The 18,670-nt window shown below is 38.2% G+C and overlaps 1 protein-coding gene across 1 annotated transcript; it reads right to left on the bottom strand.

Moving 5' to 3' along the window:
- Positions 1-197: 197 nt before the first annotated feature.
- Positions 198-3,317, bottom strand: mgst1.2 (microsomal glutathione S-transferase 1.2). The gene is made up of 4 exons (XM_055191147.2): positions 3,161-3,317; positions 2,472-2,631; positions 625-719; positions 198-543 (listed from the first exon to the last, which is right to left on the bottom strand). Exons 2-4 carry the CDS (start codon positions 2,586-2,588, stop codon positions 297-299), a joined length of 459 nt encoding a protein of 152 aa, XP_055047122.1. The 5' UTR covers positions 2,589-2,631; positions 3,161-3,317; the 3' UTR covers positions 198-296.
- Positions 3,318-18,670: the final 15,353 nt, after the last annotated feature.

Raw genomic sequence — 18,670 nt, 5'->3', positions numbered from 1 at the left:
AAAAAAATCTCACTGAAACGTGAAACCTTATTGTAGTTTAAGCACATGGAATGCAATGATGTCCAAACAATAAATGCAAACAATCCCATTTTAAATGCAGAGTCATTGTGACTCTTTGTTAACCGCAAACAAACAATTCATGGCATTTGAAATTAAGACTCATGCATTGAAACTAATGAACATCATAAAAACAATAATACAGATAAACTGATTTTATTACACATTGCAAAGAGTTAAAAATTATAGTTGATTTGAGAAAACATTTATTTAAAGCAATCCCTCCCCTGCAGTGGAAATTACAGAAAAAGTGCAGTAGTGAGGACCCGGTATGCCATCGAGAAGGTTGTCAACATTCCCGCAAGCCAGGTCAGAGCTCTACTGGGTTGGGGGATAGACGTTACGTAAGCCACCGTGTGGATAAACCGTGAACCCACAAACACCCTGAAGTGCAACAGAGCCGTGGAGAGATCCGGGTCCGTGAGAGCGTACAGAAGACCGATTAACACAAAGGGAATGATGTTCTCCAGGTCATTCTGATGACACCTGCGGTCAAAGAGAAAAAAATAGCCATAAAGAATCTGACTTGACAAGTTAAATGAGGTTAGACCGGTCCTTTGGTGTTACCTTCGAACACGCTCTACATCTGGATTGGTCTGGAGCATCTTTTTTCTTTCTTCTGCGTTTTTACCAAATTTAGTGTCTTCCCAGTTTGAAAAGGCCTGTGTAACAACAAAAAGATTTGACTTCTGGAATCACCATATCATTTTTTTGCAATAACAACTTGTATTTTATTTAAGGATTTATAAATTTTTTTAAAACGTACAATTGTTTACAACTAGGCCTGAAGCTAAAGGAGAAGAGTTTATTACAAATGTTTAAGATTGTTAAGCAATGTTAAGTTAATGATTGTTATGGATTAGTCAAGTGTATGCGATTGGTATATGTAAGATTGGTTTTGTTAAGGTTGTAATATTATTTTAACAATATAAGGGGTGCATAGAAAATGCAAGAGGTAAAATCAACAGGGTGTTATTTCTAAAAAAAAAAAACTTTGCTTTAAAAAAAAACTTTAATTCTTAAAGGGGACATATCATGAAGATTTGACTTTTTCCATGTTTAAGTGCTACAGTATAATTGGGTCCCCAGTGCTTCTATCAACCTAGAAAAAGTGAAAAAGATCAACCCAGTAACTTAGTTTTGATAAACCATTCTCTGGAAGCATGTGAAAAAATAGGTCATTAATATTTGGCTCCCCTTGTGATGTCAATGAACGTATGCAGTGTAAATGAACGTAGACAAAAACGAACAGCGGATGTTAACGTGACAGCACATCATTTTCAAAGTAAAAATTATTTTTCTATTCAGGTAAATGGAGGTTTGTAACAGAGATTTTGCCAAAAATAGTAAACATCTACCAACCAGCTATTATAAACGCTATATCAGATTGTTTTAACATGTATCATTATAGATAATGTATGTTTTATATTTATGTTTGAGTATTGCTGGGTTTGAATATTGTTGTAATGCGTTTATGTTTTGTTTAAATTTAGTTAACTTATTACGAAAGATAGACTGTAATTTTAAACATCATATAGGGCGTTGTTAAGGCCAATATGAAAGGAGAATTGTAATGGGTCAGACATAATTTTCGAGTTTAATTTAAGTTTTGTTTGCTACTTTAAAATTCGTTTCATATAATTTGTCTCTTAATTTTAATCGATGTTTTGTTAATACGTTTTGTAAATATTATCAATATTAATGAAAACAATAAAATCAAAGCCGATTGTGCTTTTTTGCTATTTCTGTGTTGCTAGCGGAGGACGTGCACGGACCTCGCACACTTTTAAAAATTAACGTCATATTAATTTTTAATACTTTATATATAATATCGCACACCCCTAGGCTGCAAAAATGCCGAGGGTAAGCTATTATTAGAGTAATAAGTTATTTTACACTTTTATGCGCATGCCCAGTTACGTTATTGGTCATGTTTCATGTGTTTATGGTCGTGTATAGTGTGGATGAAGATTCTTTTTAAAATGCCAGTATAAACGAGGATCGTTTTCATTTTAAAATGCCGTTTTAAAACACAAATGCTCTAATGTAAACAGGGCCTAAGGCAATGCCATTTAGTGCAGCGATCAGCTCATTTGCATTAAAATGATAAAATTTGGTGGCAATTTAACATGTTATAATAAATTATCTATATGGTATACTGAGCTAAATCACATATGTAATCTGAGGACACCAAAGATTTATTTGACATCTTAAAAAAGTCTTGTGAAATGTCCCCTTTAAATTATGACTGTGTAGAATGAATTATCTGCTAGTAAAACATACACAACATTGTAAGTAACTAAAATATAGTTGGATTTGTTTGCTGATATTATCAACAGGATATAAAGAAGCAACAGGTTCATAACTTTCATTTACATTGAACATAGATATAATTAAGCATAAAGCAAGTGCACCTTTCTTGTGAACCTGTAGTATGCAGTCAGAAAGGACATGAACATCATTTTGAGGACGACGATGGTGGCATACGTGGAGAAGGCCAGGAACACATCACTGTTTATCAGTTGGGCCATTTTCCCTAAAATCCTGCCAAGATTATGCAAGCACAGCAGAAATCTAAAAATGACAAAAAATATATATCACAAAACGTTAAGGCATAGATTACTGCATATACCTCACAACAACAACGTCGTTTAAACGCTGTAGGATAAATGTCACAGTGGTTTCGAGATAACAGGCGTCTGTTAGTGGAAATACCACATTACTGAACCTGCCCATGAACTTTTACAACTTGTAGCCTAAACGAATAAACAACGCGTAAAAAAACAGTTTATTAATGCATGCAACAGCGCATGCATTTGTATCTACAGTAGTTTGTTATACTGCGTTACTTATAGCCTATTCCTGCCATTTAACAAGAAACCTATCATAAGTTAAGCTGTCTGCGCTAATGCATGTGTTTTTTTACTTCCCATCACATTCATACAAGATCGCATGCGATAAAAACGAACGAGTTGTTTAAACTGCAAGCGAGTTTATATTAAACAATTGCCTCGTTTGCGCGAGATAGTTTGAACTAAAAGTTGCGTAGTCGCTTATCAAAAAAGGTTATCAGATCAACTTATAAAAGTTGCGACATGCTTACCTGGACGACGATGCCTTTACAAGTGCGATCACAAGTGCGCGTGCATTAGGAAATGAACTTGAAAAGCCAGACAACTATGGCGTGTAGGACAGCCTACTTGGACCAAAGCCAGTGCATTGCAACACGTTTTGACAGTGATTTTTTTTCTGAAAGAGGGCTAAAATAATTTTTGTTTTGTGTGTGTGTATAATTTGTTTTACTTTAGCAAGTAAAATAAATGATTAGCTTCTGCAAATGCATAACACTGCTGGCATGCACCTCTTACTTTTTAAACCTTTTGTTTGTCACGTTATGTAACACAGCAGTGGGGATTTACAGTGTAATTCAAAGTCAAACCACGCTTTATTAGAAAAATCACTTTCTCTGCCTTCTACCCCGGCAGTAACAGAGTGTTTCTGTAAGTGCTGATTCACTGTGACAATATCAGATTGTTTGTAAATCATACTCGCAACTAAATACAAATTCATCTCAAAATCACAGACGGCTATTATTTTCCCATATCATTCTTGTTCAGAAATATTGTTCAAATGACTTATAGTCTTAGACAAAGTTTGTGGGGAATTTTGCCACACCTGTTTCCTCAGCATCTATAAAAATATCATTTTTTTCACCATGCATCACACTGTGAATGTATACTGAATTAAATAGGTATATTATGACCATTAAAAAAGGGTGGCCAGGTCTGCGTAACAAAACCAGCCCAATGGCCAACCAAAAGTTGCTGCTAATGCAATGCTCTACCAATTGAGTTACAATAACAATATACCAATAAAGTGTACTGTAGTGTACTACAAAGCTACTAGACACTAAAACATGCTGGGTTATTTTCAACCCAGCATTGGATCAAAAAGGGACGAGCCCAGCCTGCTGGGTTGTAAAATAACTTAGCATTTTAAGTTGAAACCACTCAAGGATATAAACTACAACCTAACAAGTTGGCATCACCTCTTTTTGACCCAATGCTGGGTTATTTTCGACCCAGCATTGTGTCAAAAAGGCACAGACACTGGGTTAAATTAACACAGAAAATGTTTACATTTGACCCAACAACGGGTTAAAACCACCCAGCATTTTGGTTGGAAACCACCAAACCATATAAACTACAACCCAACGAGTTGGGCTCATCTCTTTTTGACCCAATGCTGGGTTATTTTCAACTTAGCATTGGGTCAAAAAGGGACAGACACTGGGTTAAATTATCCAAGAAAATGTTTACATTCGACCCAACAATGGGTTAAAACAACCCAAGCATATAAATTACAAGCTAACGAGTTGGGCTCACCTCTTTTTGACCCAATGTTGGGTTATTTTTCACCCAGCATTGGGTCAAAAAGGGACAGGCATTGGGATTAACACAGAAAATGTTTACATTTGACCCATCAATGGGTGGTTAAAACAACTCAGCATTTTGGGTTGAAACCGCCCAACCATATAAATTGCAATCCAACGAGCTGGGCTCACCTTTTTTGACCCAATGCTGGGTTACTTTCAACCCAGTAATGGGTCAAAAAGGGACAGACACTGGGTTAAATTAACCCAGAAATTTTTTACATTTGACCCAAAGATGGGTTAAAACAACCTAGCATTTTGGGTTAAACATTTTACTGAATGAGCACTGTGCTGCTTCACACTGACTGCACTTTTAACTCAAGTCACTTTTACTCTTGTTTTATTCTTTTTAAAATTTTAAACAGTTTTTATTAAAATCAAATATATTTTCTTTAATTGTTATTTTAAATTGTCATGTATCTTTGCTTTTATTGTGATTTTATTGTGTATCTCTTATTTTTTAAATTTTCTTTTTTCTCTTTTATATATTGTTTTCTCATTTCTATGTAAAGCACTTTGAATGACCTCTGTGTATGAAATGTGCTATACAAATAAACTTGCCTTGCCTTGCCTTGCCTTGCCTTGCCTTAAAACCACCCAACTATATAAATTACAACCCAACGAGTTGGGCTCACCTCTTTTTGACCCAATGCTGGGTTATTTTCGACCCAGCAGTGGGTTAAAAAGGGACAGAGACTGGGTTAAATTAACACAGAAAATGTTTACGTTTGACCCAACAATGGGTGGTTAAAATGACTCAGCATTTTGGGTTGAAAACACCCAACCATATAAATTACAAGCTAACGAGTTGGGCTCACCTCTTTTTGACCAAATGTTAGGCTATTTTCGACCCAATAATGGGTTAAAACAACCAATCATTTTGGGTTGAAACCACCCAAACATATAAATTACAACCCAACGAGTTGGGCTCACCTCTTTTTGACCCAATGCTGGGTTATTTTCGACCCAGCATTGGGTCAAAAAGGGACAGACACTGGGTTAAATTATCCAAGAAAATGTTTACATTTGACCCAACAACGGGTTAAAACAACCCAGCATTTTGGGTTGAAACAACCCAAGCATATAAATTACAACCTAACGAGTTGGGCTCACCTCTTTTTGACCCAATGCTGGGTTATTTTCGACCCAGCATTTTTAAGAGTAAATCAAGCCAGCATTGGGTCAAAAAGTGATGAGCCCACTGTAATTTAACCCATGCTGCGTTGTTTCAACCCAAAATGCTGGGTTTTAACCCGATGTTGGGTGAATTTATGGGTTAATTTTAACCCAGCTGCTGGGCTCGTCCCTTTTTGACCCCACACTGGGTTAAAAATAACCCAGCATTTCTTAGAGAGTATAAAAGTAGGCGATTTCAGACACAGGCTCAGGTTTTGTCATTATGTTAATGCTAAACATCACATGATGCTTTGGCACTTGCTGTATCTGTTGGGAGCTTGGACACATTTAACATAACTGCTCTGTTTGGCCTTATTCCATCAACTGCGAATCAAAGGCTTCATGTCACATAACTATCTAGTTTTTCTTTGGGACTGTCATCTCAAAGCTAGAAGTTAGGCTGAGTGAATACCAAGACGACATCTGGCATCATACAATTATGCCACTGTCACACTAAATGGGTCCACGTCATGTCGCCATTGTGCTGCCGTTTCGCAAGTAACGTGACGTTCTTATCTATGCCGAAAAATATTAAGGTCTTTACATATGCATGAGCTGCAACAAAAAGTGCCGCGCGTAGAACGGTTGATAAAGAACATGGACTGATGAGATATTCTCCTACTGACATGCTGATGTTTGCTGGCTTCTCTGAGTAACACGTCTAACCTCGTGTTTACCGTTCCGGAGAGAAATGTGAATCGGTGCTACTTCGCCAGAGCTAGACATGAAAGATGTCAGTCAATGCGAGACAGGGGATTTAAAGACGTCGCATCGCAGTAAGATATTTAACTGATTGGTCTATGGCAGGTGTCAACACGCTCACCATCAGAATAGTAATGTTGGAAGACACATACCATTAGTGTTTGGTTTGCATCTTACTTGAACACAAGAATGCTAAACGTTTACGTTTAAAAAAAAAAAAGTAGACACACCAGAGCTATCAGTTTTATTACACGTAGCATTTTCTTTCCTTTAACAAAAACCTCACATACACATATCAGGTGCAGCACACATTGCTAACAACCCAGTAATAGATGTTATGGCAGGACAATTGATGTATGTGTCGCATGCGGCAAAGCAAAACAAGGTAACTATAGGTCTCCGGCTGTACAATCTCTCGTTGATTTGTATAATTCACCCCGTTTCGGAGAGACAGGAAGAGTAAGAGCTTGTACGAGCCAAATAATACAGTATGATTTCCCAAAAGGACCCGTTAATGGCCAACACATGAATTGATCTCTCACCAGTCTCACCAGTAATTGGGATGCCGACTGTGGTGTCACTTTATTGATTTTTCACTGGTAGCCAACTTGCGCCCAGGTTGTAGGACAACGATGACTAAATAACAGCCAGACCAATGATCTTAATGCTAGGAGCCAAGCACAGCTATTGATTTCATTACTGAATGCCTCCCAGGCTCCAAGCACATACATTTTTTTTAATCGACCCAAGGCGGCGTCTACACTTCTTCCTGTCCTGTCACATGCACCATGCCTGGGCATTCAAAAGCAGAATGCTGAGTATGTACAAACACGTGGCCTCGATTTATGTGCACGACATAAATTTCCCATCACGCAATTAGTACGTGGAGGTGACCTGTTCTGATAGGACTGATAGGGGAAAGCTAGCCTGGTAATACCATCCTCTGCTATTTTGCTTCGCTTCAGAAGCGTAATGAAATTTAGCGGAAGTACGAAGTCTGACGTAGTCAGGCTAGGGGAAAGCATATTTAGGATTGAATAAGTTGTCCAAACAGACAAGTGAAAGCCATCGAAAGATGTACAGAAGTGTCACTGTGTACCAAGTGCACCAAATGCTATGGGAGTCAGTGGGTACTATAATTTATCAAAATATCATCTTTAATGTTGATAAAATCCTATTCTGACAGATATAGTCACTTTCTGAAAACTGGGTACCAATACTGGGGGCATCCCAATTCAAAGGCTGGATCCTTCGAACGACGTGGACTTTGAAGGCAAGGACTCGGTCTTCGAAGGACACAGCCTCCAAAGTCCATGAAGCGAACTGAAATTAGACGGTCTAGCCTACAAAGAAATTTCTGTGTCACCTCCTGTTCCCGGCCACCGCGTCTGTCAGCAGAACCAACGCTATCTCACGAGAATTCTTTCATATTTTATGAGTTTGCTAATTCGTATTAATTCATATGACCACATTCGTAAGTTTGGGTACAATTTGCCTTGACCCATGTGGCGTTGGGGTTAGGTGCGGGATAAGGGGTTCGGTTTCGTTGTTTTTTTCATGCGAAACGTACGATTTTGCATGATTAACTTTGGATGAATTTATACGAATTAGCCAACTCGTAAAATATGTACGATTTCACATGAGATCAGGCTGGCAGAGCACAACAGCAGAGATGTTTCAAACTTCTTATTTCTACTGAACAGTATATAAAATTTACCAACCTTAGAAATATACAAAAGTAAAACGCAACATGCACAGACTGTAAAAAAAAGATTTGTTGTTTCAACTACTATTCTTAAGTTGAATTAAAATTGTGTGTTAAGGCAGCATGAACACTTACTTTTTTAAGACAACAAATCTTTTTACAATGTATTGCAGCAGTACTATATTGAAAACGCCATTTACACTCATTCTGGTGTAATAATCAAGGACTTCGCTGTCGTAACATGGCAGCAAGAGGCGCAATGATATTACATAGTAGGGCTGACTTCTTATAGTCGAGGATTTGACGATTCGATTCGGAGAGGTCTGATTCGACTATGAACCTCATAGTCGAATAGTAGGGAAGTGTTATGTAACCAATAAGCAGCAGCACTGAGAAGCTTCACCGCATGGATGACAATCTAACGAATCAGATTCGACTATGAAAATCCTTAGTCAAAAACAGCCGTATTACGTAGTGCCCGAAAATAGTCGCCTGCTATTGAAAGATACTAAGGGCACTATTTTCGAAGGCTGCGTAATATCATTGCGTCTGTTGCAGCCATGTTACAACAGCAAAGTCCTTGATTATTACGCCAGAATGAGAGTATAGTAGTTCCTAACCATATCTGCCTAGAAAATCACAAATTTTAATTTTCCGGAAAAAAATATAGAAACTCTTTGGTTATTTTTAGGCGCGATGCTAATGGTCTAATCAGATCAACATGATCTCACAAAGTTCCGTGGGATAGTCACAGAATTTTTTGCTCATTTTTCCGTGGCATTCTCACGGATCTCTGCATATTTTCGTGGCCCTGCCACGGACTTTCTTTTCCGTGGCATTCTCACGGATTGGTTTCTCAACTGCTTTTTCCTATTTTCAAACCATTGTCACTTCGGTTTAGGGTTAGATTTGGTGTTTGCGTTAGTATGTCACTTTAAGTATTGTTTTATAAAAAAATTTCTGATGTATTCTTTTATATTTTCTAAACTTGAATCAATTGTCGCCTGGAGTTGGGGTTAGAGTGTAAATCTAACCCTAAACTGAAGCGACAATGGTAAGAAAATAGGACAAAACAGTTGAGTAACCAATCCGTGAGAATGCCATGGAAAAGAAAATGCGGAGATCCGTGAGAATGTCACGGAAAAATGAGCAAAAAATTCCGTGACTATGCCACGGAAATTCGTGAGATCATATGCTAAAAGTGGTAGCGCCACTGAATGGATTCCAAAACGGTAAAAATCAAATGTTTAACTCTAGGGGAGCTGGAAAATGAGCATGTTTTCAAAAAAAGTGAAGTGTCCCTTTAAGGTGTGTGTGTCTGCTGCTTTTTGCTGTAATGACATGACATTTTAAAATTAATTAAAAATCTTTACTATACTCCAAAAAGTTGTACTGCAGCTCCTGTTTCTCACTATTTCTGTCAGTATTTAATTCTAACAATCTATCGACAATGACCCAGCAAAAAGCAGAGCCATTATGAGAAAAGGCCACTTGTTTTACGCTTAATGATGGCAAACACTAATGCTCATTATCCTAAAGAGCTTGTTTTCCCCATCAGCCTCACCTAAACTGCATTTAATTGCCAAATTAGTCAACCTATACAACAGTTTGCTAATCATCTAACTATTAAACACACAGCGGTTAGGTGGAGATGAATTTTCGGACATGCTCTATAGATTAATTACATGTATGATTGTAGATTCAACAAATTGTAAATTTTAAAACAGGCATTCATGTTGTTGAGTTTATGAATTGAAGATATCTTTATACCATTTATGACTGTTGCCCACGTTGCTTTGAAGTTCTGGTTTACCTGGAAAGGTTAAGAGACAAAACTTTTCTTTTTAAGGCGTTCACATTTTAAACTGCAAGAAAAGTTTTCTGAACTAAGTATTCCCTCTGCTTTTATCGCAAATACAATGAACTTTGGTAATCATCTCTAATATCTGACAGTAGCTTGACCCCTTTTCGTGGCAGGGGTCTACAAGGGACTTACGTCACAATAGTCATAGGCATTGCATCGGATGTGGCTCAAGGGTGCAAATTGAGATAATTACATACTGCAAATTTCTCGATAAGTGGCCCTCCAAACGGAGACGATACCACGTTCACGCTTACTTAATGCATATCCGAACAAAAGCGAGCGCTCCTGCTAGGCGTAACGTTTGGGCCCCGGCGCTCCACAGGAGGGCTCGTCTCATTAGGATGCTTATTTTAACGAAGCGTCTCCGTGCTGCAGATCACTGCGCTGCCCCACGAATCCGCTCTCCTCCTCACAAAGGGAAATAAATCTCTTTTCGGCAGGATAATTACCGAGATAATTTTATCCGTAATGATGCTTGTCAGTCAGAAGAGCTGATGAAATTAGAGATGTTCTTGTGTAAGGAAAAAAAGACAATCCCAGCAGATTTGTCTGTCAGGAAGGATGAGTAAAGCAACTAGCGAAAAAACTTTCTCAGTTTTAACCGTACACGTAATAATGGTGTTTTCTGTCTAGTAGAAAATGGCTCTACAGACTATAAAAAGGTATGAGAGACACCATACAAAACTTAACCATGGTTTTAGTACTGTTAAAACAAAAAAAATAAACATAGTTACTGCAAAATAGCCATGAAGCAACTCAATGTAATAACTGCACATAATGTATTAACTTTCTTTAGTGTTGTAATTAAATGTTCATAATGTCATCTTAAAATCTTGAGCTCATAAATCTAATAAATTTTTTTCATTGTAATAAAATTTTTCGGATAAAGTAATAGCTTATTGTATGATAAATAAAGTCCTCACAATCTCACCCTTTAATTTCACAGGTTTCAACTAGATTTTCTAAAGAAAATGTGAAGTGGTGCTTACTGTAGCAAATCTCAGGACGTTCCCTTTGCTAACATGAGTCAAAAGAGCGCACACACATATATCTACAATGTTCTGATTCAGAGATATAGGTCCTGCTAAACGACTGCTAGGGTATTCTGTTTGGTTGCTATGTGGTAGCTAGGGTACCCGGGGTGGTTGTTAAGCTGTTGCTAGAGTGTTGTTATGCGGTTGCTAGGGTGTTGCTATACAGTTGCTAGGTTACCTGGGGTGGTTGCCATGCTGTTGCTATGTGATTGCTAGGGTACACAGGTGATTGCTAGGCTTTTGCAATGCAGTTGCTAGTGTGTTGCTATGCGGTTGCTAGGGTACCCAAGTGGCTGCTAGGCGGTTGCTAGGATACCCAGGGTGGTTGCTAGGGAGTGAATTGGCATCCACCAATAAAAACAGTCCAAGCCATAAAGGAAAAGAGACCACCCAGATGTTTCTATTATGTTCTGATACAGAAATATAGGGCTCGCTAAACGGTTGCTAGGGTACTCATTTTGGTTTCTAGGGACCGACATTGGCATCCACCAATGATTATGGTTAGTGAACAACGCGATCTCACAAAGTTCCATGGGATAGTCACAGAATTTTTTGCTCATTTTTCCATGGCATTCTCATGGATCTCCGCATTTTTCCGTGGCCCTGCCACAGACTGTCTTTTTCGGTGGCATTCTTACGGACTGGTTACTCAACTGCTTTTTCCTATTTTCAAACCATTGTCGCTTCGGTTTAGATTTGGTGCTTGCGTTAGTATGTCACTTTAACTATTGGTTTATACAAATTTTCCAATTTATTCTTTTATATTTTCGAAACTTTAAACAATTGTCGCCTGGCGTTGGGGTTAGAGTTGGGTTTGGGTAAGAATGTCATTAAAATCTAACCCTAAACCGAAGCAACAATGGTAAGAAAATAGGACAAAACAGTTACGTAACCAATCCGTGAGAATGCCAAGGAAAAATGAGCAAAAAATTCCGTGAGTATCCCACGGAAATTCGTGAGATCAGGCTGTGAAACAAGCCCACCCCCATGTCTCTATTATGTACACAAGTGATGCTTTGCATAAATGCAAGCACCACAAATAATATGTTTGCGATGTTTAAAAAAACTATTATAGTTTTGACAATATTTTTGGTGAGTTTAAAATGTAATATTTCTTTTTTTAATTTAGCTTGTTATTACATTTTGAGAAAATTATTACACTATGAACATTTCATTACAACAATTATCTAACACCCTACATTATGTGCAGATATTACGTTATGTAATACATTATGCTTTTGAAAACCATGGTTTGTTATAGTAAACAATACACCAAAAAACATGGTTAATACACTTTTACCACAAAAAACATGGTCAATTTTTGTAAGGGACATGGTTCTTTACACTGGTCCCCAAACGGCAGCTGGATTGTGATAAATATTTGCTTTCCATCCTTAGACATCATGCAGTTAGTCCTGCCATTTTATTTGTTATTCACACAAACACACCAGGGCAGGACAGTCAACATGCTCAACATTATAGTTAATGCTAGGAAAGCCTTTCAACCAACAAGAAAAAAACCAACAGCACTTAATCACAACATGGAAAGCGGGAAAGCCAATACTTACTCCGGTGGCACTCCATCTGCAAAGCTTTGATCTTAGATATGAATTCTCTTAACTTCTCCGGGCTTTCAAAAAGGGGCTACTTTAATTATTTCAGAGGCGCTGCTTTTCTCCGACGTGGCAAAGGTAGAGCCCTCCTGTGGTTTTGGGAAGATAAAAGGTGCTCAAGAAGACATCACGACAGGTTTGTTATATTACTTAGCATAAGCACTGCCAAGCATCCCTTAAAGGAATAGACATCTCGTGTTTTTTTCTCTTTAAACAAAAAATTAACGGTGAGGAATTGGGACTCTGCTCTGTGTTGTATCACGCAACAAAGGCGCGCGAACAATAGCTTATTATGTCAAACTTTGACAATGACAGAATTGGAACAGGGCTTCTTCAACGCTCCGTCCCCCACTGGGAGCCCCCCTACACGAAGAACTCCGGAAAGAAAGTTTACTTTCCCTGTCAAGGAAAATTACGTTCATTTGAATATACATCGCATAGCAGGCCAGCAAAACCAGTAGGGTTATAAAACCCAACTTTTTAAGAATAACCAACAGCTTTGATCACACTGAATGTGTTGTTATATGCTCGATTATATGGTTCTTAAACTTTTTCAGGTGCGTAAAATATATTGCATTGCATCTAACAAGTTTCTAAATAGGCATGCACGATATATCGGCCGACATATCGTTATCAGCCGATAACTGCTTATTTTTAATATTATCGGTTATCGGTCTGATAGCAAAATTAGGCCGATAAATAAAAGCCGATAAATGATGGATTATTTTGGTTTGTTGAACATCTTCACTTGCTCATTGCTGGCCATGTGGAGTATTGATTTGTGCTTTCTGTGACATGATGCAAAGATGACACGTGTTGCAGGCTTAAGAAGAGTATGCTAGTCTAGCGCAAAGACAAGATGTCCGCGGCCTGGGAGTTTTTCATTGTGAAAATAATAATAATATTTATCGGCCTATATATATCGGTTATCGGCCCCCAAATATAAAGAGTTATCGGTTATCGGTATCGGCCAAAATTTCCATATCGGTGCATCCCTAAAGTTAACTACAATATTATAACTAAACCACCATTGTGACTACAATAAATCGACCAAACGACTTTAAATGACAAAAGCACAAAATTAGATGACGCTGGTTTATTTTCAAACCAGCACTGGATCAAAAAGGGACAAGCCAACGCCATGTTATCGCAATTCGTGCGTTATATACGAGGTGACACATTAGCATTTATTCGTACGACCACGTTTGTACATTTTTGTACGATTTGCTTTTGCCCCGTAACGCTGGGATTTGGGGCGGGGTTTCGGTATTGTTTTGTACGATTTTCTTCGTACGAATTCATACGACTTACTAAAATAAAAAAATTCTCGTTAGATCAGGCTGGACGACCCAGCCCATTGGCTTGTAATTACATTTATCTTGGGATGTTTCAACGCAAAATGTTGTTCCATTGTTGGGTCAAATATAAACACTTTGGGGCGGTTTCCCAGACAGGGATTAGCTTAAGCCAGGACTAGACCTGATTTTATTTGGGAAATATAACTAGTTTTAACAAACATACCTTACTAAAAACATTACTTATGTGCATTTTGAGGCAAAACAAAGGACACTGGTGTATTTTAAGGTACGTCAGTGCAAGTTGTTTTGAGTTTGGACAGCTCTTACATTTATTTTAGTCTAGGACTAGTCTTATCCCTGCTGGGAAACCGCCTCATTATGGGTTAATTTAAACCTTGGTTTGTCCCTATGTTGGAAACAACCCAGCATTTTTAAGAGAGTATTTCTGCTCAGGTAAATAAAACAAGTGCACATCAAACGCAGTCATTAGCCAGAAAAGCTTTCCAAATTAAAGCCGCAAAGAGGACTAAAGATTGATTCTGAGGATTTGGGCTGGCATGGCACTGCAGCGTGAGTTACTCAGATGAATTTTTGCATGCTGTGAGGAGGGGTCTTCCTGATTATACACTAACCTTCATTCGTTCCCAACCATTGTCAGGATTGAGCGGACCGCAGGGGCATTGATTGATTAATCAAAACTAACTGTAATGTTCTTTTGATCAGCGGGTGCTACCCTATCAACCAGCCACCGTAAGTAGGGGAGGAACGCTCCATCTTTTATTTACCCGCTCGCGAGGTCCCTGGTTGACTTCCGTCGCTAACTTCAAAGCAATCTGTGACAATTCTGTCACAGTTTTGACTGATAGATAAAAAGTTTCATATGTATTTTCCCTCGACAGTAGATTTTGTTTAATCGTTTCTAGCCTCGTTCGGTTTTAATATGTGACGAGGATCAGACCAAAAGACTCATGTTTACTTCATGACTGTTTCCTCTTTCGTCTCGTTGCCTAGTGGGTTGTCCTCTTTTCGCAGTGTGCCATTTTAAGCCGTTCGATGCCTGTCACAAGGACACCAAGGGACACTTCGTGCAACTTTTTGTTGTTCGCTATAATTTATCCTCATGTGTGTATGAAGAGACTATAGCATCATTTTTGTTATACATTCACTGTAATAAAAAGATTTGTTGGTTCAACTTAAAAAAGTAAGTTACCTGGTTGACTTACTGATTAAATTTTGAGTTAAAAATATGAGTTCACTAAAAAATTGTTGTGTCAACTACAGTAGGGCTGCACGATAAATCACATATGATTTTCATGCGCATTTCTTCAGCAATGCCGGTTCCTATGGCCCAGCTTGTCAGTGAACTACGGGTCTATTACTGATGAGATGCGCATGAAACCGCATGTGATTTATCGTGCAGCCCTAGTGTCAACTAACATTTTTAAGTTGAATTAACTAGGGCTGTAACTGCGGCAGTATTTTACCACCGCAAAGGTAATTCACTGTGGTGGTTGATGCTTATAGGCTTATATATAATGCATACATATATTTTAACATATATAAAATGTAAATCATGATCAGATATACCTTTCTTAAAAAACGTATGTGTTGATATTGGCGTCGATTTCTTTTTCCGCTGATGGGTTTTAAGCAATGCAACGGCAGACGCTCTGGAGCACCCAAGCGCTTTGAAAAGGAAAGTGGCGCAGTCACGTTTTCCGTGTGGTTTTAGATGCAAAATTTGAAGCAAATGTGAAGCAAGCGAGCATATGTGCTTGGCCATTTCGGTGGGTGCTCGAATCAAGCCCCGGAGCACCCACGGGATCTGTGCCTATGTGTGTGTTTATTGTAGCACTTCCATCCTTAAAGCAACACACAGTTCAAGTGAGGAATCTTATTGTAGTTATAATGTTTGAAAAACACGTTCTGATGGTGTACTGGTAGCGCAGATTGATACTTTTTGAGTGACCAAGAGAGAATATCTTTACACAAACTTGAAGACATCTCCCTGGGCGAGATTGTACTTGATATTTTTCATAGTTTGAGGCGTGCACAACACCGCAGGTCGCACTTCACCACCACGATAGCGCTGCCCAAATTTCAAATTCTCACACTTTATATCGGATAAAGGCAGACCCACCTGAATGCCGACTAACTTTCAACATCTTCTTTCATGTAGGTTGACTAAATGATGATGAAATTTTGGCAAAGCTGAAGGACTTTCATGGGGTCCTTGAGGTTGGGATGCATCTCAGTCTCTGGTTTCATTCAAGAACAAATCATAACAAATGTATACAAACAGAGAAACCAGCCTTAATACATACAAGTGTTTGAACCGAAACCTCTGCTTCAAGTGAACTAGCCTTTGTCTTTGTTGTCTCTTTCCTCTTCTCCATCCCTCACTTCCCCCTTTCTCATTTGAGAGCCTGATTCCTGTTCAACCTCTGCCCTTGAGTTTTTCCAATGTCAGCACAGACTTCAAACACAAGCTGACTGGCTCAGAAGAGTCCGCTGAGATGCCCCATTTCAACCAATTACTCCACTTCTTCCATACTGGCTGAAGTCATCTCGGAGTATGAGGGAAAATCAAAGGCGTCCAGCGACCCATCAGTGCAACTGCACATGCAATATTTTGTCCCTCGCTGGTACTTTTAAACGTAATAGAAAGTTTAATATTTGAAAACGACCAGCACCAATGGCGATTTCCAGAAGGTAACCCCATGAGAACCAAGATGCCTGGAGAGTCAGTTTGGATTGTACTCTCTTTTACTCGGTCTCAGACTCTTACAAAAAGAAATATTTTAATTTCATTAAAAAAAATCTGATAATCTACTTACACCATGTCATCCAAGAGGTTTATGGCTTTCTTTGTTCAGTCGAGAAGAAATTAAGTTTTTTGAGGAAAATATTTTAGAGATTTTTCTTCATATAGTGGACCTCTGGTTTACAGATTAAATGCAGCTTTCAAGGGCTCTAAACGATACCAACGGGGTCATAAGGGTCTTATCTAGCAAAACAACCGTCATTTTCGCCTCCCCCCCCAAAAAAAATAAAAGTACCTTTCAACCACAACTCACGTCTTGCACTTGCCATGAGACGCGCCAACGTGACCCTATGCATTACATAAACACGTCAAAAGGTCACGCATGACGTACACTGTAAAAAAATCTGTAGAAATTACAATGGTATTGCAGCTGGGTTGCCGGTAAATTACCGTAGATTTGAATTTGTGTTATTTGCTGGCAGGAGTTTGTTCAAAGTTGAATAAATTTTAGATATTGACGGGTCTTTGTCTTTACAGAATAAAACTATACAATAACGGCCTCATTCAAAGCATTCTGGGAACCAGAAATCATCATCAACCTTTTTCTGTTTTTTGCTTCAGATTTTGTTTCGCAGAATGTTTTGCTTGATGCTGTTTTTCTAGTTTTATTCTGTAAAGACAAAGACTTGTAACTGTTTAATGTTCATTTAGCTTTGAACAAAATGTTGCCAGTAATAACATAAATTTAAATCTACGGTAAGTTACCGGCAACCCAGCTGAAAATTTCTACGGAATTTTTTCACAGTGATGTTTACGCGTGTGGTAAAAGAGCACCGTTCCAATGTTGTTGTATGTGGACTGATACAAATTAATGTATTCGTGTCAGTTTATTGGGAAAAAAATGGTCTGCAAGTGTGCGTTTTACATTTTGATGTGATTACTTAATACGCAAGGCGTGCTATTGCAAGATGAGAAGTTGTGGTTTAAAAGTAAATATTTTTTGACGATCGTTTCGCGAGATAAGACCCTTATGCCTCAGTTGGGACCCTTTAAAGCTGCATTGAAACTGTAAACTGTTGAGGTCCACTATATGGAGAAAGAAAAGGAAAATCCTGGAATATTTTCCTCAAAATTTTTTATTTTAAATTAAATTTTAAAATTTTATTTTATTTTCGACTTAACAAAAGGTAAAACATTTAATCCAGATTTTGTGTAAACTAGGCCCAAAGTTCTAGCTACGTAAAGACTGCTTCACACGAAGAACTTGTCTTCATATTTCCACAAGCTCATTTAATTCTCTCATTGGAGAACTGAAATCCAATCAGAGTTCTTTTTTACTGGTAATTGTTTGCCCAGAATTAGTCTGGCCTGACTCTGAATCATGAATTTTAAAACGGCATTTATAAAATTGCGCAAATGGCCACACAGGAGTCAAAAACCGAATCGATAATTACACTCAGTGATTAGAAAAAAGCAGATCGATAAAGATTGCTCTCATGGTTTCGCGGTATCCATCAAATCTGTGGATGGAGTTTGATCCTTCAGGGTTCAAGCCTGTCCATGGCAGGGTTTTCATTTATTTGAAGCACAGACAGATATTTCCATATGGATTACATTATGACTGTGGCCCTGTTGTGGCTGGTCTTGTACCCTTGGTCTTGTAAATGCATCAGGTTGTTGATCAAATCTTTACAAGCGTAGTCTTAAAACCTGAAAACAATTTGAAGGCATGGTCAGCTCAGTCTCACGAAATGACGTACCTATAGTCACGTAATTTTTTATTCTTTTTCGTGATACTGTCACGAATTTCTGTGAATTTCTGTTTATGTGTCATTGTCACGTATTGGTTACTCAACTGGTTTTCCTATTTTCAAACCATTGTCGCTTCGGTTTAGGGTTAAATTTACATAAAATATTTATAATATCCTTACCCAAACCCAACTCTAACCCTAAAACGAAGTGAAAATGGTTTGAAAATAGGAAAAAGCAGTTGAGTAACCAACACGTGACAATGACACACAAACA

The sequence above is a fragment of the Misgurnus anguillicaudatus genome, chromosome 1 (genome assembly GCF_027580225.2).
Source record: "Misgurnus anguillicaudatus chromosome 1, ASM2758022v2, whole genome shotgun sequence".
NCBI classification, from domain to species: domain Eukaryota; kingdom Metazoa; phylum Chordata; class Actinopteri; order Cypriniformes; family Cobitidae; genus Misgurnus; species Misgurnus anguillicaudatus.
This window is presented reverse-complemented; position numbering and strand designations above follow the sequence as displayed.